Source organism: Bicyclus anynana, chromosome 8 (assembly GCF_947172395.1).
Source record: "Bicyclus anynana chromosome 8, ilBicAnyn1.1, whole genome shotgun sequence".
Taxonomy (NCBI): Eukaryota; Metazoa; Arthropoda; class Insecta; order Lepidoptera; family Nymphalidae; genus Bicyclus; species Bicyclus anynana.
The window spans coordinates 7,370,566-7,395,237 of NC_069090.1; the positions used below are offsets into that span (position 1 = coordinate 7,370,566).

Below are 24,672 nucleotides of genomic sequence, written 5' to 3' on the forward strand. Positions count from 1 at the left end.
TAAAATTGTTGGGCGAGTCGAAAGGGGCGTGCACATAGTAATGACTTGCCGCTGCGTCGCTACGTTTTTCCCGCTGAACCGCTGATATTTAAAATTTGCATTGAGCACCTTCACACACGACGTTCCGAAACGTCACAAAGTTTGCATTTGTACCTAATCATGTAAAAAATTACTTAGAAATATCATTTTTAATAATACACAAAATCACATTGGAAAATAATATCGCAAACAGGTACTAAAGTGATTACTAAAGAGTTAATCAAAATTAGAATACTCACAAATACAAGGTAGGCGTGCACAAGATTTTTAATTAGAGTATGCACTATACTACAAATTATATAAAATGGAGAGAATAGATCTTAGGCTTGTAGCCATGTGGCACGTCGATTATCTTTCTACAAAATTAAAAAAATTAAAAATGTATGGGAATGACATTCATTGTCGACAGGTCACGTAATCAAGTTATCGATCGGATCTGTCATTCCCATACATTTTGTTAGCTTTCGGAGCGTTTGCGTTTGTAGAAAGGGAATCGACGTGTCACATGGCTAAGGCCCCAGGATCGTAATGAGTCTTAAGGGTAGGCAGTGCATTATTGCATCCATGTAGTTTACGCCACTGAGTATTAAAATCAATATTCAACAATTATATCATTCACATAATATTTTTCATTCTCTTCCAAAAACACAAATATATATCACAAATAGGCACAACAAACCTACAAATACAAGAGGATATTTTTTTCGAAATATTATAAGTATCTACATAAATACGTTATCAATGTATCAATATAGTATCATGAAACTGTTAGGTAGGTAGGTTCGTCGTCGTTATCAACCCATATACGGCTCACTGCTGAGCTCGAGTCTCCTCTCAGAATGAAAGGGTTTAGGCCAATAGTCCACCACGCTGGCCCAATGCGGATTGGCAGACTTCACACACGCAGAGAATTAAGAAATTCTCTGGTGTGCAGGTTTCCTCACTATGTTTTCCTTCACCGTTTGAGACACGTGATATTTAATTTCTTAAAATGCACACAACTGAAAAGTTAGAGGTTCATGCCCTAGACCGGATTCGAACCCACACACTCCGGAATCGGAGGCAGAGGTCATATCCACTGGGCTATCACGGCTCTGTAAAAATAAAAAAAGCGGATTTCCTATGGAAAACATGCTACCTATACAAATATCTATTGATTTTTTTATTATTGCTTACTCTGATCCAACAGTCAGATGGAGTTTTTAATTAATTAATCATAATTTAATAAATTAATTTGCAGTTCAAGTCACGTAATGCGTTACGAAAAATAAATGTAATGGAGTAAAAAAAATTAAAGTTAAATAGCCACCAATATATGAGCATTTTTTTGAAAAGGCGACTTGAGATTAGCATACGTGACCCGAATAGTGTATTGAATTCCTTCCATATTTCTATCGAACCAAAATGACAAAATAAACAACAACTTTTATATTTTTCACTTACTATGTGGATATAAAATTCGTTCTGGGCAAAATTGGCCCTATAGACAACGATATTTTATAATGAGATAGGGCACTAACTAGCGCATCAAAAGTGTGGCGGACAAATGTGTATAATTATCTTAATTTCATTCAGTCGCTTATTAAAAAACGAACGTTATTTAAACAAAATTAATACCTAAATATTGTCTACAATGTCGAGTTGTATGTTCAGGAAGTGTAAAAACTATTATATATAGTTAAATATATAATCTAAGTAAACACAAAATGGGTGCTCACTAGAGTAGCTAAATTCGGGTAACTTTTTGCGGCGATTATGTAGGGACGTAACATATCTATAATATAAAATATCGTTGCCTATAGACTAATTAAACTAGGCGCAACAAAATTACATAAAGCGCAAGGGCTGAAATAAATCAAGATGCTAATGCCTAGTTCGGACTATTTTTGGGCGGTAAATCCAAAAATTGTTCGTACCCACTCGACTAAAATACTAAAGTAGTCCGAAGTACTAAGTATTGTAGTTGGTTTTCGTTTTACGAGTACATATACAATTACGTTAAATTTATAAACAAAAGAAAATGCCACCTAAGCTGCTGTGGAACAGAGATTTATATTATAAAACTAGCAATAGATTGCTTAATTAGGTCATGTTGTTGGCGTCGCCGAATAAAATTCCCCTACCAAAGACAAGAAATCATGTATTGCCATTATTAAAAATATACAGCAAACATTGTGATGTGTATGTAATCACTGAATAATCTATACAATGAAATATACATTCGACATCCAGTCCAAATATACAATTCATTTGATTGTGTGACATTTTCATAGGTTTACTTTGTCTGTTACGCAGTTGTGAATATTGAAGACAAACTAACTATTACAAAGAACACGCGAGAGTCGTATAAACTGTATTCTTCGTGCCAGTGTTTCACAAAAAACGAAACTACGCGTATTAAGCTATCGGCCTAATAAAATCTAGTACAAAATATATCTGAAATACTGTGCTGTCATTATCTGATAAACTAAATATCATCTACAGGCATCTAAGGCACTAGGTTCCTACATGCTAAAAATAAAATCTTATTAATTAAAAGTTCCGTTCCAAAAGTAGGAGAACGGTGACAATACGGTGGGCTACCAATTGAAGGTATGTACAGTCTTTTTATTGCATTAAATTATAATCAAAATTGGTCTTAAATTAATTTATAGTTAGTAGCATAAATCTGTCTATATTTCTTAAACCCAGAAAATATAGAAACATGCATCAAAAATCACTCTTTCTGCATTTTAGTTAAAGGATTCATACTATTCATATCTAAAATCGTTACAATTAAAATTTAAGTCCAATTTTACTCAGTCTATTAATCTACAAGTAGTAGATTTTTTTTCAATACAAAAGTAGTTTATAGTTAAGTAGAAAAATATACATCATACTCTATTACTAAAGGTGGGTAGATTATCTATTTTTTTTTTCAGTCGAGTTAAATATGACCCCTTCCAAATATAGGAAATAAAAACCCCTATTAAGATTTAGGAAGCATCTTCATCTATAACTAAATTTGAGTCTGAGGATTCATTTAAGTCTTTGCTATCACAGTTGGATGAGTTGTCATCTTGAAAATCTGATGTACCATTTTCGTATTGATTGTCCATAGATTCTGTAGTGTTGCCATGTGTCATAATTGTTGACAGATTGCGCAAATAGTTCGCCATATTAGCTGCCAAGGCAGTCATGATTTGGCTCTCAATGCTCTTAACATTTTTGGAATCTAAATTAGTTTGTTCATCTTTAACAGTTTGTTGTCTGTCAGAGTTGAGCAGATTGGCTAAAATGGGGTTCGCGCGTAACATTTCGTCAGTGTTGCCAGCATCGTCTTTAGCATGTATCCTTTTGTGTAGAATGAAAACGTCTGGATCTTTGAAACACCTTGAGCACAGTGTGCATTTATATGTCACTGTATCTCGAGGTACTTCATTTTGAGTTTGACAAAACGGTACTTCACGGTTGACAGTTTGTGAAGTGTTTGTGAAATTCTGGTGCAAGTTTTCTGATAGAATGTGTTCAATTTGAGTATTCAGAATTGGTGGGGAATGGGACATATCAGTTTCTTCTGCTGCTCGTGAAGGCGATGATAATGGATCTAGAAAGGCAACCAAATATTGATGTTATACAACCTGTTTTGTATGCAATAGCATAAATTAAATTAAATTACTGCCCAAACATTAGCACAATATGTTTCTTCTTTGGATATATACCTTATGTTATAGTCCATCAACATCATATTGTGGTTATGGATCATGAGGTCTCAGGTTAGAATTCAGGGTTGGGCTTTGAAATACATATATATCAGAAAAATTCTCAGATCCAGCCTGAGCAGTGAGTAGTATTTCTGAAGGCATGTTACACTGTCAGGTCCTGCTCATTATCAATAACATTCTGATGGAAATTGTTACAAATGGTGGGTTGAAGGTCGGTGGAGGAGGTCTCCCATAAGCCCCTTAGGAGAGGTCTAGCCTTGTAGTCAGAAATAAGAACTTTAAAAAAATAATTCCAACAATACTAGCTAACTAGTACAATAAAGAAGAATATTCTTACCAGGTCCAATAGCAGTTACACCAGCTGCCTGCATCGCCAGCATAGTTTGAACATATATGGCTTGGGCCATCTGCTGATGCATCTGTGAATGTTTCAGTAAATTACTACTCATCCCACAGTATACAGACCTGTGATAATATGAAAGCTTTTAGTTAGACAGCAATGGATTATCATTATTGAATTTGTCTCTTTTAAACTGCGCTTGATGAGTTTACTGAAGCAAAACTCACTGGGCAATTTTTATCAACAAACAAATTAAAAATGAGGGTACAAATTGCTAATAATTTTACATAACTCATCTGCAGGCTTATACTCTAGCATGAGCAGATAAACAGATGTAGAAATCAGTCAAGTTTATGAGGATGGCTATTTATGTACCTAACTATGTAACACTTTTTGTAATAAAATAATAATAAAAAAAAACTGTTATTGAAATCTGCATAATAATCTTTTCAGCAGTTTTTGAGTTTATCATGTCATCTTTGTTTTATCATATGCATAGATCTACTGCAGTGATTTATAAAAATTTTAATGAAATTTAATTCTTCATTATAAAAAGTTCAAAATGAAGAAATAAAACTGCTAAATAAGTGTATTTGTATGTTGAGCAGTGGCATAACAAACTAACCCCAATTTTTTTAACTATTTGTACTTTCTTTTTGTGCTTTAAAAGACAAGATACAGGCTTGACAGATTTATTGAGTTTACAGATTAGGTTTACAACCCATACCTCTGAGAGCGCATTAAGCCATTAGTCCCATCATTTTCTATGAACATCTGATAGTTGTTGTTAATGAATTTAACATTATCAACCTAAACCCGCCAAGCTGCATTAGAACAGTGTGGTGGGCTGGCAGCTTCATATCCTCTCTCCTACAAGGAGGGAGGCTTGGCCCATTAGTGGGTCATTAAAATAGGCCTATATTCATTGTAAAACCAATCAAAAAGTATATGCAAACATTTCTTAGTTAGTATATAGTATAAGTTAATGACATTAGTAGTATTGTAACAGCTAGCACTAACCCTGGCATCCATCATAGCTGGAGGGGGCGTCCATGAGGAACATCTTCCAGTGTGTGGTCCGGGGGAATCAGCTGGTAAGTTTTGCGAAGGTATAGCATCTTTTCTCAGAGTTCTCCATTGTCCTAGCGAAACATAAAACACTATTATTATTGGGGAAACTTGCATTGAAGCAGCATGATGTTAAAATAACATAATATATAACTGTTTTTGTACACTGTACTGTCAAAGTCATTCAGATTGGACTACTTCTTTGGCGACAGTATTAATCAACTAATCATGGCATGCACAATTTTTTTATTTGGGTTGGGTAGGCACTACTTAATATATACAAATAACACAAAATGAAAAGTTCCTTTTACAAATACAGCTTCATACTGAGTCTTAAGGGTAGGCAGTGTACTTTTGAATCTATAAAGTGCATACCATTGCTAACTACCCTATTGGTTACCTGTGTAACTTCAGATTTTCATTCTGGGTTGGATTATGAAAATATTGAGTTTCCTTCTTTCTAAGAAATTCTCAGTAGCAGCTAGATTAATTGGAAGTTAATTTCTTTTAAATATAATGTGTTATTTTATAAAAAAAAAGTAACCTGTTTGTTTTACCCAAATCTAGGACTGATTTTCGAGTTTAGAAACACGAAATTAGATGTGGGCTTTTTGTGACTAAAGTTACAATAATTAACATGCATACATAGTTGTATAAAAGCACCGAAAACATAATTAGGCTTTCAGCGCTTATTTTTACGTAACACAAGTTATAAATAACAATAACTTGAGATATTTATCGAACAGGGACGCGTGTTATTTTTGTTTTGTTTACCTTTGTTTTTTTGTCCGCTAGTCATAGTGTAGTCATCCGGTGTGAAATGTAAACTGCATACTTTCGAATACTTAGTGTAAGGCTTTCCCCTTTTTAACACATTATTCCAAAGTCTCGCAAGATCCTCATCCCTCGGGAACTGGTGAAATGATACATTTTTTGCCTTCCCCGCCATGGATGTACAACGCGGTACAGTGCAGTAATACGGCATTTTGATTTTAGTAATCTTTAATATCCAGAACACTTATATTTCACATAGCTCTTGTATTAATATTATTTCATAAAATCGTATGTAAATTACAAAAATAAACACCAAACAAGCGCCGACATTACGCTGTCAAATTGAAGAAAAAAAAAAACAATGAAATATTTTTTTAAAACGAGCTTCTAGTGGACAGGGTTCTGTTGGTTCTGGCCATAGGGAATGGCGACTGGCGTCTCTATTGTCGTTGATACTCTCGACGATTTGTTTTTTTTTTGTTGGCAACGTAGACAAAGAATGTAATAGATCTGAGGTTTGGCGGGAAAATCAATCTATTGTTTTATGTTCATAGATCAACATACATACATAGTTGTAAAAAAGCACATTATAAAGTTATATTGGCTTAGGCTTATCCATATCCGCCTAAGTGTGGACTCTTTAGAGAAACGAGACAAAGCAATTCAATGGATTTAATATTTAGTGTAATTACGCGTGCCCAAATAGTAAAATAATACGGTTTGTTTGAATTCAAGGACAATAAAAAAAATAGACGACTTACTAACGATAGTTTAAGTCTAATCTTTGTTTTATAAAAAGCATAATTCTAATGTTTGTAAAATTATAAACATTACTTAGATTTCTTTCTGTAGGTATAGTATGCCTCGTTTTCAGTATTCATAGCATACTATGAATACTGAAAACGAGGCATACAGAAACGCAGTGTACAAAAACACATTCCAAAGGGCTATCATATTAGATCTATGCCAGCAGGTTATAAAATCTGCGCAGTTCAGTGTGTTGCACCCATTATACCGACTCGTAAATCTATGGTTGCACCTTCAGAAAATAATAAAAGTTTGGCACATGTTTATGAGATAGAACCATAGATGGACGAGTCGGTACAAGTACCTGATAGAACCATATCCAAACATCTGTAGGTAATATTAATTGGGTATTCATAGTAAAACTACCGTACTTATATTAGTCATGGAGTAAAACAAATGTTTGAGAATAAATAAGATTTATTTGTGGAATTTTATTCCTTGGGCACAATATCACAATAATATATAGGTACAACTAGATATTTGTATGTTAAAATATACTTTCATTAAAAAAGCACTTCATAAGTTTATTTTACATTGAATATTATGATAATTTGAAATAATTTGATAATAATAATACCTATCAATTTACTTAATTAGGTGTTTGTTTAAGAACAATAAGTTAAATATCTACTACCATGAGAACGAAAGATATAAGAAAATGTTTTTTGTGCACACTCTTAAACTTAATTCCCCTATTGGTCTAAGATCCGACATTAGAAATATATACCCTCTTCTATTATTTATTACTGATAATAAATAAATGAAAGATAATATTCACAGTGACACATTGTTAATAGGTTGCCTAGTTAAATTCAACTAAATCAAAGGCAACTTAATACAGTTAAGCGCGTATGCTGAAATAACCGTATACGCGCAAAAAAATACGATAGTCTGAAATCACTCTTACTCAATTAATCACATCTGGCAACCCTACAGTCGCAGTGTGAAAGCAGGCACATTTACTTAATCAATTCTGTTGGGTATATTGTATTTACTAGTGTACGATTTTTTTTTATTTAACCAATGAGGGAAGTAGATTAAGATTTAATAAAAAAACAATCATTAAATACTTATCCGACCAAAATTTTACTAGGCAACCTATTTGGCAGTGTGTCAATGTACATATTTTCTATCATTTATTTCTAATCCCAAATAAATAACAGATGGGAGTATACATTTCTTATGCTGGATCTCATACTATATCCTGTCTTATGAAATACACAGTATTTTGGCACCAAGAATTAAACAAAATAGAGATCATTACAGTTGCTAATATATGTTGTAATTTTATTACAATTGGAAGCCTATATCAACTCCTAACGCTACGAACCATAGTTATAACAAAAAAAAAAGACTTAAGACAAATTTTATAACAGTAATTTAAAAATATATGATAACATTAAAAACAATGTTAAAAAACACAATATTATCCCCTGAATATGTATAGCCTAACCAGAAATTTACAAAAACCTGGATTGGGGACGCTACAAGTAATTTTAGCTGAATTTGCTAATCATAGATAATAGACGGTTCTCTGTCTACAATACTAATAGAATAAATTAGTTCCTTTTAATTCCGCAACATAGGTATTTTTATTTTTCTGGTCAGGCTATAAGTATAAAAAATTTAATTCATTACTGACTAGATTCTGGCTGTAATTAAAAAATAAAAAATACATGTCTAGACATTAACAAAAAAATATATGCCTGCACAATCCTTGCCTGTCCCATAGTGGACAAAATAAATAGTTATGTACTAATTATAATAAAAAAAGGTAGGTTTGAGAGCCCATGATGCTAAAGGTGTGCAATACTCGAGTGTCGCGGGGTCTTATTGCATTTGGATAAGATGATAGGAAGAATAAATGCAAAGATATAGAATAGTCTTATTCGACTTACTTATCCCATATCAATGAATATGAAGTGGTTACCTACGCTCACCAGAACCAAAGTCACCGACATAACTCAACGAGTCGCGAAGCTGAATTGGCAATGGGCGGGGCACACAGTTCAAAGAGCCAATGGACGTTGGGGTCCTAAGGTGCTAGAATGGCGACCCCGCACTACAAAGCGCAGTGTTAGTAGACCACCCAACAGGTAGACTGATGACATCAAGCGAGTTGCAGGGATTCCCTGGATGCAGGCTTCTCAGTATCGTGATGTTTGGAAGTCTCTACAAAAGGCCTATGTCCTGCAGTGGACGTCCATCGGCTGATATAATGATGATGATGATGATGAGCCCTACGCTCAAATAGTCATATTTTAGAAATGCACACTTTTTAGCTTTAAATAAGTAATAAACTAACCCACCTTACCCTAATCTGAGTATTTCTTTTCTAAAGTTTTTTTTTTTGGTTACCCTAAGCATACCCACCAATATTGATTGCTCATACTTGGTGGAAGTACTCAACAGCATGAAACGTTCTTCCTATATGCTTATATGATGCGCTCGAGTGTATCCAAAAATCACCTACTTCGGCTTCCCAGTTATAAGTTATGTATAGTCGGACGCAATCTTAATGACGTCCCCCAAATAAGCCGCAGGTGTCTTTACGCGCAGGTTATATATAAAGTTCGCTAAAATCAAGCCGCGTGAGACGACTTCGGGTGGGAGGGAGTTGCGCGGGCCCTGCTGTCGCGCCCCTTCGTAACGTGTGACCACAGATTAAAGAATAATTGGCAGATACAGATAGAGCGCACGGAACATGACGGAGAAGCAACCATTCCAAATACAATTCATGTAGATAGTGTTAACGCCGTTCATTTATACACAAATATATTTGTCTCCTTCCCTCTCCATCCCTTATTCTCATGGGAGAAAGAGACAATTACAACCTGCAACGCAAGACAATCGATTAATTCAGTCGATCAATGTACGCCGCAGTGTTATCCACGCATAAGACGACTCGCGCTAATTAACTATTTCTAAATCATTTAAAATACTATTAATTATTATATGTCCTGCGTGAATTAGAGAATTGTTTCTCTGGACTATCGAAGGTGCCTTCCAGACCTGTGACGATCAGCTGACATACATGAAGTTGCAGGTCAAATCAAGGTCAGTACCACGAGATTTCCTCTTTTAACTCCCAAATTATAAGTTCACTTAATTCCATACCAGATAGCAACAATATGCGGATGTCAAGAAGACGCACGCGTGACGTTTGATTTTTTATGGGTTTCACCGACTTTACCGCGTGGCTTGTAAAGACTCATTCTAGATAATTCTCTATTCTGTGCGTGTGATACATAAATTGTAATTCGCAGCTTAACGCACGATGTTCGGAAACGTCATTCCGGACGGATTTGACGTTTCCGAACATCAAATCCGTCCGGACGGACAATCAACGGATTGCATCCAACTATATGCGGAATGTAAAATCGTGTGTACCCAAATGGATCACTTCGTGTATTTGTACCCGATCAAACCTTTGTTTTTTAGGTTCATTATGGAATCTGCGATGATTTTAGCTGTTTTCCGTAGATAGCCACCACTTGTGAGCATCACTACGGGGATCTGTTGCTCTTTGCAAATCTCGAATACGAATTCGTCACGTTTGATTATACCCTGAAAAAAAAACAGCTATAAAATAGCACTTGAATGCTAGAACTAAATAATCTTAAACTTAATTAATTTACAGTCAATTTAAATAATCTTAAATCGACATTAAAGTTTAAGAACAACAAATGCGTATAAAAGAAATTGAAGTGTTGGTCTGAAAACCGAACTAAAACAAAAACTTATTAATTTTTTTAAAAATCTTTGTCAGTTTGTTTGTCTAATTAATATCTGGTTGAGCTGAACCAATTTTAATGGGACTTCCACTAGAAGCGGGCTTACTTGGAAGAGGCACAAGTTAATTCTATACCTCTGACGGTTTACAGGCGTCACCATACCGGAACGCTAAATAGCTTAGCGGTACGACTTTGCTGGTAGGTAAAGTCACCAGACCTGAGCTATATATATAATCCTAAACTGATCCAACCTAGGAATCAAACCCAGGCCCCTGAGGGGAACCACAGCACAACCAGTTTGTAGGATCAGGTCATCGACACTGACAAGGTCATTGACACTGACAATATAAACTTACAATTTCACTGATCCTCATGTGCCCCAGAGGGTCAGAGTCCAGTATATCAGTGCCAGCATTGTACACCAATATGTCTGGCTTGAACTCCTGCAGAGCTGCTTTTAAATTCCTGTTGAATAACATACATATAAAAAATTAATTGTTATTCAAAACTGTTAATAAATTGTATAAATCTGATCTTTATTTTATTATTTAAAATTTATTTAGCTCAAGCTATGCCCATGGTATTGCTGTGTATTGTAAACAGATATGAGGCGATCTGCAGAAGAACCTATGAGTACCTCAAAATTCAAAAAATTCAAAATTCATTTATTTCAAGTAGGCTCAGTTTACAAGCACTTTTGATACGTCAGTAAAGATTCTACCACCGATTCGGAAGGCAGGTTCTGCTGCGAGGAAACCAGTTAGGAACTCAACAGTTGCTCTTTTAAAAAAAAACATACAATATTATAATTTATAATTGATGACAACATTACAATTTCTTATAGTTTTACTTCCTGTGTGAAGGTGGAAGCTGATCCAACGGCCTCCAAGCATCTTTATCATTAAGGAACTCATCAATGGTGTAATAACCTCGACTAAGTAAATGTTTTTTTTTTGTTTTTTGGTTAAAGCTATGCATTGGCAGGTCCATCATGGCGTTATAATACTGTATGTTTTTTTTTTAAAAAGAGCAACTGTTGAGTTTCTTGCTGTCTTTTCTCAGCAGAACCTGCCTTTCGAACCGGTGGTAGAATCTTTACAAATAGTCAACTGATGTTTCAAAAGTGCTTGTCAACTGAGCCTACTTGAAATAAATGAATTTTGAATTTTTGAACCAAAGTTATTTACATAGGTCCACGAGTTGCAAATCTAAAGTGACGATAGTCAGGGTATATGTATAATCAGAAGAGCATATAAATGGATGTTGGGGTCCCAATATCCTGGAACTTGAATTTCCATCCTACTCTAACAATTTAGCCCGCTTCTATGTTAGATTGCATCATCACTTACCATCAGGTGAGATTGTAGTCAAGGGCTAACTTGTAAAGAATAAAATAATAAATACATCGCTTTGGCACTGTAGGAAAGTATAGAAAAATTCTATACTTTCCTCTGGTGCGGTACAAGGTTTTTTGACCTCATACTAAAACTTTATTTGAGGCGGTACGAGGTCCATTGACCTCGTAACTCTTGGAGGCACTTGATGTACAAGGTCAATTGACCTCGTACTGCTGTGAACGTGTTAATGCACAGTGTTGGTAAGACTCACTTTCTCAGTTTGAGCATGTACTCCAGGTCCTCGACGCGATTGCCGAGCTCCACCTTGCGGCGGATGGCGCGCTTGGCCTCCTCGTCGCGCGGGTAGATGTGCCGGTTGTACATATCCATGATGTACACCTCCGGTACGCCGAGGAAGTCGCGCTGGTAACCATTGCCCTGAAGATGCAACACCAATAGGCTAGTTAGCATTTTTTTTAAATGGTCTTAAATACCCTACTCAATTAATTTATTTTTGGCTGGTGGGAGGCTTCGGCCGTGGCTAGTTACCACCCTACCAACAAAGACGTACCGCCAAGCGATTTAGCGTTCCAGTACGATGTCGTGTAGAAACCGAAAGGAGTGTGGATTTCATCCTTCTCCTAACAAGTTAGCCCGTTTCCATCTTAGATTGCATCATCACTTACCATCAGGTAAGATTGTACAAGGGCTAACTTGTAAAGAATAAAAAAAAAAGGTAAACAAGAAGCAAATTGCTTTGCTTACTTTTGCTAACAAGCGGTATGGGGGGGGGGGGGGGGTTTAAATAATTGTAATAAATTTGCTTACGTAATACGTGAACGGCCCCTAACTTAAAAAGTACATGTTAATTTGGGACCACAGAATAAACAATGATCTAGAATGTATCTTCACAAGCAAAGTTTCTCCTAGACAAACTTTTATCATAATTTGTATTTCAAAATTTAATACTAAGAACAATTACATAAATTAATATTTTAATCAATAATTACCAACAAACAAAAAACTCTTATTTCTTTAGTTTTTCTGAACACTTTTTAAAATATTCAAAAATATAAGACACCATTTATCTTGAATAATATTGAATATCACTGATGACTCTTTGTGTTGCACTTACTCGAGAATGTATTCAGTTTTGAATTTTGTATTTGGAACGGCTACGACACTGTCATGTTCCGTGCGCTCTATCTGCCTATTATTCTTTAATCTGTGTTTGGGACCTTGAACTTACTTGATGAGCATCCAAATCGACAATCATAGTGTTCTGCACGTTGCAATGTATGACCAGGTTCTTGATGAGTAGTGTAATATCAGCATAGGGACAGAAACCACCACCCCGGCCGGCACTGCAGTGGTGGAACCCTCCACCTACGTTGATAGCCCAACCTCGGTCCAGAGCTAACTTGCCGGCTAACACTGAACCTCCTGTCTGTAACCTGTTCAATCGTTACATATTTATTATTTAAATTTTTTTAGTCATAAAAGTTAACTGATTGATATACAGGATGCGTAGATTTGGGAAATACTCCCGAGTATTTCCCATAATCTAGGGTTCTATTCTATAAAATTAATTAGAAATGTCTAAGGAACATAACAAGTGTGTTCTAAAATAAATATTTTAGGAGTAAAAAACATTTCTTTTGTAAATAGATCTTATATTGTGTCCCTTATATCAAAAATAAACTAGTTAAGTATGGAGAGCCAGTTGCAATATCTCATTGATAACAACAGTCTTACCAATACAATTGCGTCTTTTAAAATGCAAGGATAGATAAAGGCGTGTGTTACATGGATAGTCAGAAGTATTTGTATAAAAACATGAAAAGTATTTTTCAGTTAAAAAAATATCAGTTATGTTAGCTTCTATAAGTGAACTTGTCAAAAGTTTGAAGTTATGGGAAATTTTGACAGCCTCCATGGCGCTGTAGTGTGCGTGGAGTTACTACAAGACGGTGATCCTGGGTTCGATCCCCGGCTGGGCCAATTGAGGTTTTCTTAATTGGTCTAGGTCTGGCTGGTGGGATACTTCGGCCGTGACTAGTTACCAACCTACAGGCAAAGATATACCACTAAGCGCTTAAGCGTTCCCGTATGATGTCGTTTAGAAACCAAAATGGGTAGGGATTTTCATCGTACACCTAATAAGTTAGCCGGCTTCCATCATCATAGATTGCATCATCACTTACCATCAGGTGAGATTGCGGTCAAGTGTAAAGACTTAACTTGTAAAGAATAAAAAAAAAAAAAAATACTTTGAAACACCCTGTATAGTCAACACATCAATATACTAGGGCTAGTATGTTTTATTAAGTGGGTTAATAACAAAGAAATATCTTTGAAAATTTAAATTAGATTTCCAATCATTTAAAATTTTCAATTTGGTTAGAGTTTTTATAACATTTTATGCTGTATACACTGACCTCATAGGCTTCAAATATGCTGTATACACTGACCTCATAGGCTTCAAATATGCTGTATACACTGACCTCATAGGCTTCAAATATGCTGTATACACTGACCTCATAGGCTTTAAATATGCTGTATACACTGACCTCATAGGCTTCAAATATGCTGTATACACTGACCTCATAGGCTTCAAATATGCACGTTGCACAAGTATATTTGGAATGCAAGCAACTACCGGCACCTCAGCAATCATAGCTACTCTGCCACTCCACTGGAAGATATTCAAAGAAGATTAAATGACAATCAGCATACTAACATACTAATGCTTATAAGTCATTTGATTAGATTATGGTCCAGAGACTGGTTTTGGGAAGTCACAGGAAGAAGAGAGAAAAAAATTAAAAGGGTGAATGCCTGTATAGAAGTATATGAGATGATAATTTATAATGTATAAATAAGGATTTGGTTAAATAACTGGCTTAATAAAAGTATGTTTCTTACAGAAAAAAACATTCTTTATCACTCTTCTTGCTCAAAAAGTTTGCCTGTGTACCAAACTAACATTTGAAGCTGTATTTTTTATCCATTACCAATAAGCTTAACAAATAAGAAACAAACAAACAAACTAATCATAAGTCTTCAAAAAATGTCGTAAATGTCAGGCTGTATGGTCAACCTTTTTATTGCTTGGAGACAAATTGAAGATGAATTAAAAATGTCATGACTTTTAACATAACTTTTTTTTTTGAAGTAATGATTACATTATTAACACATTCACTGCGGTACGAGGTCAGACCTTGTACGTCTAGCCTGTTCAAAAGTTACGAGGTCGATGGACCTCGTACCGAACTACATAAAGTTTTAGTATGAGTTCAAAAAACCTTGTACCGCAAAGTGCAGAAAAATCAGTGACGCAGCGAAAGTGTTAAGTAATCAAGATTTTTTATAAATACATAAATTGACAGGTGGTGAGGGTAAGCCAGTGCTGGTGTTGGGCATTCCCTTCTGGTTTAAAAAAAAAATGTACCCACTTTAAGTGACCTAAGATACTTCTTAGTATGGACCAGTAACAGCTCGCTTTCCTTGGCTTCAAGTGGCTTGACCAAACATTCTTGAGTTATGAAGTTTGCCTCAATGAGATACTGTCAATATAAATGTAAAAAATCATGAATATTCTCTTGGTAAACGAGGTAAGTACTGTAAAGAGAAACATGTAAGAAATCATGAAAATCTTCTTAAAAAACTGTGATACGTGAATTTTATTTAAGTTTTTTTTATATTAGTCTATAGTAATGATATTTTTTTTATTTTCTATGATCGTCAGCAACAAGAACTATAAAATGTACCTGTATTATGTTACGCCATTTCTTTGCATCAAATATATGAAACTTCTCAAAGCCGCAGAAGGACACATTATACTTTTCGTCATAAACTAACGGCCACTGGTCCTCTCTGATATCAAAATGTAGGCTAAAACACATAAATACAAAGTATTTCAGCTGTAACTATTTCATTACATTATAAAAATGAAATGATATCTTGTGAAGTATGTTACTTACCTTGACATTGTCGCCTAAGTCACAATAAAGCCTATGATTGCTTCAAATTCTTATTTTTTACATTTTAAAGAATATATATAAATTCTAAAGAAAATATTTAGAGTTTATTTTGAATTTTCACGCACTGATTTTCCATAATCACACCATATGTCAGTGTCACTTTGTGACTTTGACATTTGACAAATCGATGATATCACACCGTTCAGAAACTTCACTTGCTTTGCTTTTAAATATAGATATATTCTTTGGTTCACATATAAAGAAATAGAAAACAATAATATTTTCGATTTCTAATTTGGATTCGATGGATCTGTTACATTAAAAATATTTCTTGTCTGTTTATATTAACAACTCTACTATCCAAAAGATCTACCTACCTTCATTAGAGTAAGCTTTTTGCAAAAGGATATTACGTTCTTAGCATTTTGTATGATAAGCGGTAAGTAAGAGATTCCGCCAGTGTTTCTACTAACTATAAAGAGAAATAATTACAAATTAATTTCACTAAGGGTAACTATATCTAATATTATTTTAAAGTGTTTTAGAACGTTCCTTTTTTGATAGTAGGTCATGTCCTTTTGTTGCTACGCAACCATCAACACATAGGAGCGCGAAATGTAAACAAAACTACCATGTGGTGAGGATATTGATATATTATTTTACTCTTTGGGATATTGTAAATCATTATCCTATACTAATAACATATAACATAATGCAATCTCATCTGTAACATAATGGATTCAACAGACAATACCAACTTAGAAGCATTATTAAATGAAGTACAATTTTATAGGGTAAGTCTCATCAATGGCATGGACCGACGGCCTAACGTGCTTTTCCCAGGCACGAGGGTGTAACACCATTATCTTCAGACTTTAACCACCTATCGATAAGCTGGTTAGTCTTCGAGGGTACCTACCTATTATTACGAGTCACCAAACTGATAAATAGGTAGGTAAATCTAATTTTCTCAGTAATATAATGTGTCTCCAGTCCAGCCCAGTGGGTAGTCTGTACTGTAGTATCAGATCTTGAGGTCCTGGGTTCGGTTAGGCTTTAAAATATTGAGCTTTTTCTAAAAACCCCCGTGCCACGGAGAGCACGCCATGCCGTCATTTCTGGTCATCATCATAGTTTCACAGAACCAGAGTCCACCAACCCGCATTTGAAGCAGGGTCGTGGGTTTAAGCATAAAGTCTACAACAAACTTTTATAGGCCTGGTCTACAGAGCTGAGAAAATATGCTGATAATTATGAAAGTTTTAATACGATTTGAATTTCTACAGCAAAATCAGACAGTAGTAGAGCAAGAGATAAAGACATTGATAGCCGACAACCAGAAGTTGTCACAGCAAGTGGGAGCACTGCTAAAGGAAAAGCTCCACTTTGCGCAAACGGCTCACGAGAACAGCAATAGTCAGGAGCTTGAAGAGCTCCGGAGACAAGTGGCTTTGCTTACCAAGGTATCTTTCAGCAATCTTTATGAAGTCTCCGAAATAGGGTGCAGTTACCCTACGCACAGGTCATAAAAGAATCAAGACGCGCGAGGCGACTTCGGGTGGGTGGAAGTCCGCGTGATGATCTCTCGCCGCCCCACTGCGTAACCGTGGTCACCTAAAATCTTGTATTGCACAGCTTAACACACGATGTTCGGAAACGTTAAAAAGATTGCATCTGACTATAATAGCTATAACTGAATTTTCAATGTCCTAGACTAGGTCGAGGATGTGTGCTACAAGACATCTGTAGGCTTAACATGCGACCAACGACATATATCATGAAGGGAAATAGACAAATGTGAACCAATAGCGGCGCAATCGGAAATTACGTTGTAACTTTCATTAATTTTGGACGAAAGAGATGTGTTTGGGTCTCCTGATCTCCTGACACCGCCGCCGCTGATCTATATCTTCTTCATAAGATTTGTCTTGCGAGGTCTATTCGTGACGAGAGGCACATGTTGTCTATCAATAGCTTCGAATGTCGACCGCTCTAAAGAAAATCGCTCTGTTTCGTTGCGATGCGGCGAAACAGAGTGCGACAGTTTCGGACAACATTTTCTCGTCACGAAATACGATGACGAATCCTAGGCCTATAGTTTTTTGTGCTGGGGTCTATTTATGGTTTCATATTTCCTGTCTGGGTTTACGTACTTGGGCCATGGTTAGTTAGCAAAAGTTTACCGGCATTGACTTAACGCAGAACGAGTTAGCATACCGTTACGATGTTATGTGGAAATAAAGCATTGTACGTAAATAGTTCTCCTATTTACGTACGTACGTAATAAGGTAAGGTTACGTATAAAGGTAAACTATATCAATACTAAGTTAAGAAGACAAAATAAAATTGGTATGGACTGTTATATGTAATTTGTATTAGGTAACACGATAACCAAATTTAGAAGTTCACTTAAGAAGTGCCCTAATTGCGTAGGGTTATTTTATATTTCATCATCATATCTTAGAAAACTCTAATACAATTACATATTGCTTAACAGGAAAGAGATTCTCTCCACGTTCTATGGCAGACTTCACAGAAAACCATTGATGCGTTAGATATAGAATTGAAAACTTATCAAATATACGACGACAATCGAGGAAACCAGGTATAATGAATTTTAATTTCTTTTAATTTAATGAAATTTATAAAAACTTAATTTATTAATTAATATTATTAATAAAATTTGCAATTATGTTCGATTCATTTATTCAGAAAGCAACAGATGTGAAAAGAGACTTAGAACTTAAGTTAGAGACAGCTCTATCCGATTATATAGAGTTGGAATCGAAATATAAACGAGTACACAGTGATTATAATACATTAGAAGCTGAATTAAAAAGCAAAGTTAAAGATATTGCTTCATATAAAGAGAGAGGTAAAGAATTAGAAGAAGAAATAGCGGAAGTAAAAAAATCTCTAGAAGAACACAAAATAAATTTATCTTCGGAATTAAAAAGCCGTGAAGACATTAAATCTCAGCTTCTATTATGTCAAAAAGAATGTGTTGACAGAGTTAAAAAGGAAGCAGAAGCTAAATCAAAGGTACAGCCATAATCCACATTAAATATTTAGAAGCAATCACGAATGATTATAATTATGACACAAAAATTATTACAGGTTGCAGAAGCATTGCAACTCTTCGATTTAGTGTCAGCGCAAAAGAACGAAGCTTACAAGAAAATTGCAGAAGTTACAGGTATATTAGTATTTATTGCAACGATGAATGTAAAATGTTTCGATTTCTGTTTGATTGTCCCTCTATCCCTATTCGCACTGTACATGTATGAGTTTACCGTCTTTATAAAATATTATACCAAGGCAAATTTGGAACCCTCGTAACTTTAAATTTTAAGTTTTCAACTATGAATTGACAGACTGAATTTGAATTACATTATTAGATGAATATCAACAAAAAATACGTTTCAGCTGAATTATCAACGCTAAGACAAACTTTAGCGAATGTCCAACGTGACGTAGAAGATAGTTATAGGAGAGAAATAAAAGAAGTTAAAGATAATTACAACGAAAAGGTTTCTGATATGCTTACGCATATTAGAAATCTTGATGGGGAACTAGTTGAAAAGGGACTCTTATTAAACAAAGCTTTAAGGTAATGATTTATTAAGTTTATTTTTAATAACAATTAGGTATTGTGTAATGTAAGCTATATAACAAAGGAAAAGGGAGAAAAATCACTATAGCTAATTTTGCTGAAATTAACAAAATTCTATAAAACATTTCGTGTTAGCAAAATATGATTGAAATGAGATAACATAACAGATAACAACTCATAATTGTTTATTTGCAGGGAAATTAAAATTCTACAAACAACTAATGAAAGTTATGTAAAACAGCAACAAAACGACTTAAAAGCCAAAGATCCTAAATTGGCACTAGCTGAGCAAAGACTTGAGGCTATGTATCATGAACTGGTAATTAAACAAAATTCACCCCAAGATCCAACCCTGCAGAACCCTATATATTATACCTACTACCTACTAATGTCAATCTCTATTTCCTACATTTGGCTGTAAAAATACGTAAACGATTTTGAATTAGTATTATATCAAAATTACGAAATATCTAGGAGGTATACAGTCGAAAGCCTTTTTAAGATCCGATTTATTTATTTACTTGTATTAAAAATATCTATGTTATAGGTGTCATCGGAACGTCGCAACATACAGTTAGTATGTGAGAAACAATGCCTAACAATGGATATACAGAGGATTCAAGATGAGCACACAAGGGACAGGAAACGACGCGACTGGGAAGAGCAACTACTGAAGACACAAATTGACGAAATGAAGTAAGAGCATTCTTGTATATTCTTACACGCCATAATCTGTATTCTGTACCTATAGCTGGAGTAGCATACGGCTTCTGCTGGTGACATTTCTTTGATCATTACATTATAAACATTCAACAAGACAAAACCGTTAAGTACTTGTAGCTCTAAATATTAGTGTGAACTAACAAATCTTATATAACTATTCTCTTTGTGGTGTTCTAAAAGGAGAAAGCAGCCTATTATTTTATAACTTTATTTTGATTTTTTGTTTTTAAACGGTTCCTTCCAGTATATATTAAAATATCGTATACCTATTAGTATGTTGAAATTTCTGTTTTAGACTGCAAGTAGATCATCTGCAAAAATCATTAAATGAAACTCATGAAATGATAGGCAAGTTACAATCTATGTTATCATCCAGGACTGAATTAAGCCAAAAGTATGTATCTCAATCAATACGCACAAAGTTCAATTAATGGATAAAGGTATGTAAAATTAAGGGATTTATTTCAGAATGGTGTCCACAAAAGAAGAGGAACTAATGGAACTAAATAAACATTTAGAAAACCAAATGGAACTAAACAAAAAGTAAGAATTAAAATAATTAATGTACCTAACAAGTTTATGTATGAGAGTAAAAAAAATATTTATTTTCAGATGGAAGGAATCCTATGTGGATATGACGGAGAAACTAAAGAAGAAATTAGATCATTTAGATAAAGAAAATAGGGACCTCAGGAATCAATTAAACATGTCTGTCATTAGTAGTTCATCAAACCACGAAAACTCTGGGTAGAGAATCGTTATTATTAAGTTCTTATAGGTAATTTTTATATGATTAAATGAGAAGGAGTTTTTATACAATTTAAATATTAAAAATGATAAATCATCAAATTACATCGTTTTTGTAAAACTGTACATTGATTTTAGCAGTGTTTTCCAATAAAGCGAAACACTAAAATTTAAAAGTCCTTACCAAACGACATTTTTGGAATCGCCATCTATAAAATATATCATTAGAACAGACAACTAATTTATGAGTAAGTATAATAAAAAATATATATATGTAGTTTGAAATCAACTTAAAAGTACATTTAGGTCCATCTATTATATCTTTTGAGTCCACTTTGACTAAACCTTTACCTGTATTTGTCATGCAGGGAAAAAGGCATGCAAAATCTAAAGATTTTTGTTTACATGAAACAATATAATAACTTGATATGTCTAACCATTAGGTAGACCTAGCATGAGACCAACAACATATCTCGTGGAGAGAAATAGAATAATGTCGACCAATAGCGGCAGAGTCTTTCGTCGCAACACAATGAAAGAGATAGCTATATTTCCGGTCGCCTCGCCACTGATTGACATTTATCTATCACAATATAATGTCACATGTTCTCATAATGTAAATATTATGTATTTCAATTGTATTGTGCAATATTAAATTAAATCATTTAAGTAATGTAATTAACATTTATTTACAACTTAAAATAAAATATATTATTATTAACAATTTCTTGATATTTCATTATTTAAATAATATAAAAAAATTGTACTTGTATTTACAACATATCTTATTGTAAATGATGCATTGGCCAGAAGTATAGAAAATGTTGTATTAGAAAGAATGTAAAAATCATTAAAAGTTGTATTATTAGTTCCAAGAAGATATTTGAGTGTGGAGACCATCTGCCTCTCATGATGCTGAGACACACTCTGCAAACATACTGGGGAACCAATAAAGGGTTTCTTTAGGATCTTGATTATCAACCCATGCAAGCCCTTCCTTTACCATGTGGTTCAGAGCATTTTCTGCTCTAGTATCATTCCAGCTGAAAACAATTGTATATAAATAATATAAAAGGCCTTTCGTGAAATTTTAATTAGTGATTACTTTAAATATTCATTACTAGCAGAACCTTGTGATTTGACCCATTGTAGTTTCAGTTCCCGTAGGAATAAGGAGAGGAGGAAACAGTGAAAGAATTTTTATATAAACATATCTCAGTAGGACTATTAGACTTGCATAATTTGGCATAATGTTATGTACATTGTACACTTAAATCTCAATTTATCATAGACTTTTATATCATTGGCATGGCATATATGGCATAGACATTGTATGGTATACAAAAAGACATAAGGTTTTATCCAGTAAAAAATTACAGATTCACAAACAAAAAAAAAGAAAAATAAACTTGTAGTTGTTTGTCTAGTTATAAATCAATTTAAAAATTCATGTTTGCAAAGGAAGGCACAGTTGTAAGCTAAATATAATACATATTACATATATTTCCGTTCCCGTAGGAATAGGGGGATAATATAGCATATAGCCTTCCTCGATTAATGGGCTATCTGAAACTTAAAGAATTGTTCAAATCGGACCAGTAGTTCAGTTTAGTAGTATTAGTATAGATAAAAAAAAATTGCTGTATTGCTTATTCTGTGCTCTCACTTACACACACGCTTAGAGAGAATGTGACAATCAAGTTGGGCTTATTTGTGTGTCATTAACATTAATTGATTTATAAGACAACCCACTATCACATCAAAAAATTCAAGTTATTAATTTCATACCTTAAATCCTGAGTAAGTATGCTTGTGGATACCCAGGCAGTTCCCAATGAGCTTGCCTTCTGCAGTACTAGTGTTTGATCCAAGTTCAACTCTCCTGGAACTGATTGCACAAGCCACTTTCCTTTGCCTATTGGAACTACTGTGAACCTGCGTCAATTATAATTTTGAGAATCAAAGCAAGAGAGATGAAGAACATGAAAATACAGAAGATTTGTTCAAGTTAGAATGAGGTGAAGTAGGTACATGTGTGTGTGTGCTGAGAAGGCATTGTGAGACACACATACCTAATGTAAAATTGAAAAATATAAATCTACACTGTATTCTTAGGCACAAAATGAAGAAGTGTGATTTTAACATTCTCATTCATCTATTGTTGAGGTGCTGATATAACCTTGAATATTTATTTATATTAAATCTTTAAGCATACCCATTTCCAAATATTCTTAGTTTCTTAACAGCAGCTAAGAGGTCCTCATTAGTGATTTCTTGGTGCTTCTTAGCTTTGCCCCTTGCTGCTATGAGCCTTGTCCGTAACTCCTCTAGGGTAATAAGCCCACCATTTTTGTAATTAGTCGCTAAACACACTTCAACAATCTGCACTCCTAGTTCGTAGTAAAAGTCACCAATGCCTAAAAAAAACAACACAAATTGTAATGTAAATATTTTACGACAAAGTCCAGTTTGCTATCTTTATATAAATTCCTGCAATACCTGTGGTAAGGCAATAGGGGATTCTGGATAGGGGTTGTTACTCATGTTGTCATGATTAAGTACTTTAAATCAAATTATACATAAAGCTATAAGCCTTTCAGTAACTAGAGCCCAAAAAGGATTGACTACAAATTAAAGACAAATTAACTTCGTCAAAAAGAAAAATCTCTCTATAACTTAACAACTAACTTATCTCTTAACTTAAAGACCTTGGGCTCTCTAGAACTGCAGCTAGTTCTATAATATAACGGGTATCCAAAGCTGCTCTAATAGGATCTTACCAAATTTGGCTAGGCAGGGAGAACAACACGAGTGCAGGAGGGGAGTGTTAATTGATTGTCAAGGAATACCTTAACCCTACATCCAGTAGTCACAAGTTCTGGACTTTGCTTGGTGTTTTTCTCTACCACACGATGGACCCAGCACCTGTACGGTGAATCCATGGAATGCTAAGATATTCGTCTCTATGTGTCGTCAAGGGGCCCCTAAGCCTATATCCTGGCCACATGTCCCAAGGTATTACTCTCTGCCACTTGATGACACAACACAAATATAGACATAAAGAGAAATTACAGGGCTCAAAACCTAAACAAGACAAATCACAGCTATTAACAGTACATATTATATTCTTAAAATATATGTTACACCTCACAGTCCCAACAATCAGAGTGAAAAAATAAATGTCGATAGACAAAGTTCTACCAGACACTATATAGTCTAGAATCTATAATAGAAATTACCTAAAACTGACCAAAACCCTTTGCCTGATGCCAGAGGGTCGACTCCAATAGCGGCGCACATTTCTTGAAACTGCCGCCGAAACTGCGCATTTTTTTTAATCTCACTCTTGTGTTTAGACGCGAACTCCTCCAAGTTGTCTCTAAAAACCTCCAGCTGTTTGGACATCTGCTGGAATTGGTTCTCCTGGATCTCGGAACCCTTCTCTCTATACTTTTCCTGCTCCAATCTTTGTTTTTGTATTGCTCCCACTCCTGCTCGCCGCCTCATGTTAATTTTTTAAAGTTTAATTGAAATTAAATCGAATCCAAATAAGTCTTTATGAATAAAATAATAAATATTATAATTGTCTATATGGCTAAATAATTAGTAAATTAATGCTAAATTTTTATCCAATATTTCCGCGAACAACAACGGCGACAGCGAACAGCAAACTCATAGAGTAGTATAATACATTGAGCAAACTGGCGATTGTCATTGTCACTGTCCCGTCACTTTGACGTATTTAGAGATTGACTGTATAGTGTATAATCGAAAAAATATCGATTCAATGACCGTAGTGCTAG

General features: G+C 34.6%; 2 protein-coding genes and 1 non-coding gene across 8 annotated transcripts; 1 reads left to right on the top strand and 2 right to left on the bottom strand.

Moving 5' to 3' along the window:
* The first annotated feature begins 1,395 nt into the window (after nt 1-1,395).
* On the top strand, nt 1,396-21,594 carry LOC112047753 (centrosomal protein of 128 kDa). Of its 6 annotated transcripts, none has more exons than XM_052883282.1 (13): nt 1,396-2,631; nt 5,082-5,177; nt 12,101-12,229; nt 17,073-17,249; nt 18,284-18,391; nt 18,499-18,828; nt 18,904-18,982; nt 19,213-19,396; nt 19,595-19,718; nt 19,947-20,095; nt 20,418-20,516; nt 20,591-20,665; nt 20,735-21,594. In XM_052883282.1, exons 2-13 carry the CDS (start codon nt 5,136-5,138, stop codon nt 20,871-20,873), a joined length of 1,635 nt encoding a protein of 544 aa, XP_052739242.1. In that variant the 5' UTR covers nt 1,396-2,631; nt 5,082-5,135; the 3' UTR covers nt 20,874-21,594. The 6 variants fall into 6 exon arrangements, with proteins under 6 accessions (XP_052739242.1, XP_052739241.1, XP_052739243.1 ...); XM_052883281.1 differs by having other exon boundaries at nt 5,093-5,177; XM_052883283.1 differs by lacking the exon at nt 12,101-12,229.
* Nucleotides 15,411-15,801, bottom strand: LOC112047755 (uncharacterized). Its single transcript, XR_008251075.1, has 3 exons — nt 15,787-15,801; nt 15,574-15,697; nt 15,411-15,424 (listed from the first exon to the last, which is right to left on the bottom strand). It is a non-coding gene; the product is annotated as an uncharacterized LOC112047755 (transcript).
* LOC112047757 (vacuolar-sorting protein SNF8) lies at nt 21,540-24,558 on the bottom strand. The gene is made up of 4 exons (XM_024084985.2): nt 24,109-24,558; nt 23,085-23,286; nt 22,658-22,804; nt 21,540-21,912 (listed from the first exon to the last, which is right to left on the bottom strand). Exons 1-4 carry the CDS (start codon nt 24,374-24,376, stop codon nt 21,777-21,779), a joined length of 753 nt encoding a protein of 250 aa, XP_023940753.2. The 5' UTR covers nt 24,377-24,558; the 3' UTR covers nt 21,540-21,776.
* Between the last annotated feature and the right edge of the window lie 114 nt (nt 24,559-24,672).

Coding starts and splice junctions, on each gene's coding strand:
- LOC112047753 (XM_052883282.1), top strand. CDS start 5,136: ATGAGGAACATCTTCCAGTGTGTGGTCCGGGGGAATCAGCTG. Junction 12,230..17,072: donor ACGCCGAGGAAGTCGCGCTG/GTAACCATTGCC, acceptor GAATTTCTACAG/CAAAATCAGACAGTAGTAGA. Junction 19,719..19,946: donor AGGCTATGTATCATGAACTG/GTAATTAAACAA, acceptor TCTATGTTATAG/GTGTCATCGGAACGTCGCAA.
- LOC112047757 (XM_024084985.2), bottom strand. CDS start 24,376: ATGAGGCGGCGAGCAGGAGTGGGAGCAATACAAAAACAAAGATTGGAG. Junction 23,287..24,108: donor AGGGTTTTGGTCAGTTTTAG/GTAATTTCTATT, acceptor TGTTTTTTTTAG/GCATTGGTGACTTTTACTAC. Junction 22,805..23,084: donor CTAAGAATATTTGGAAATGG/GTATGCTTAAAG, acceptor TAATTGACGCAG/GTTCACAGTAGTTCCAATAG.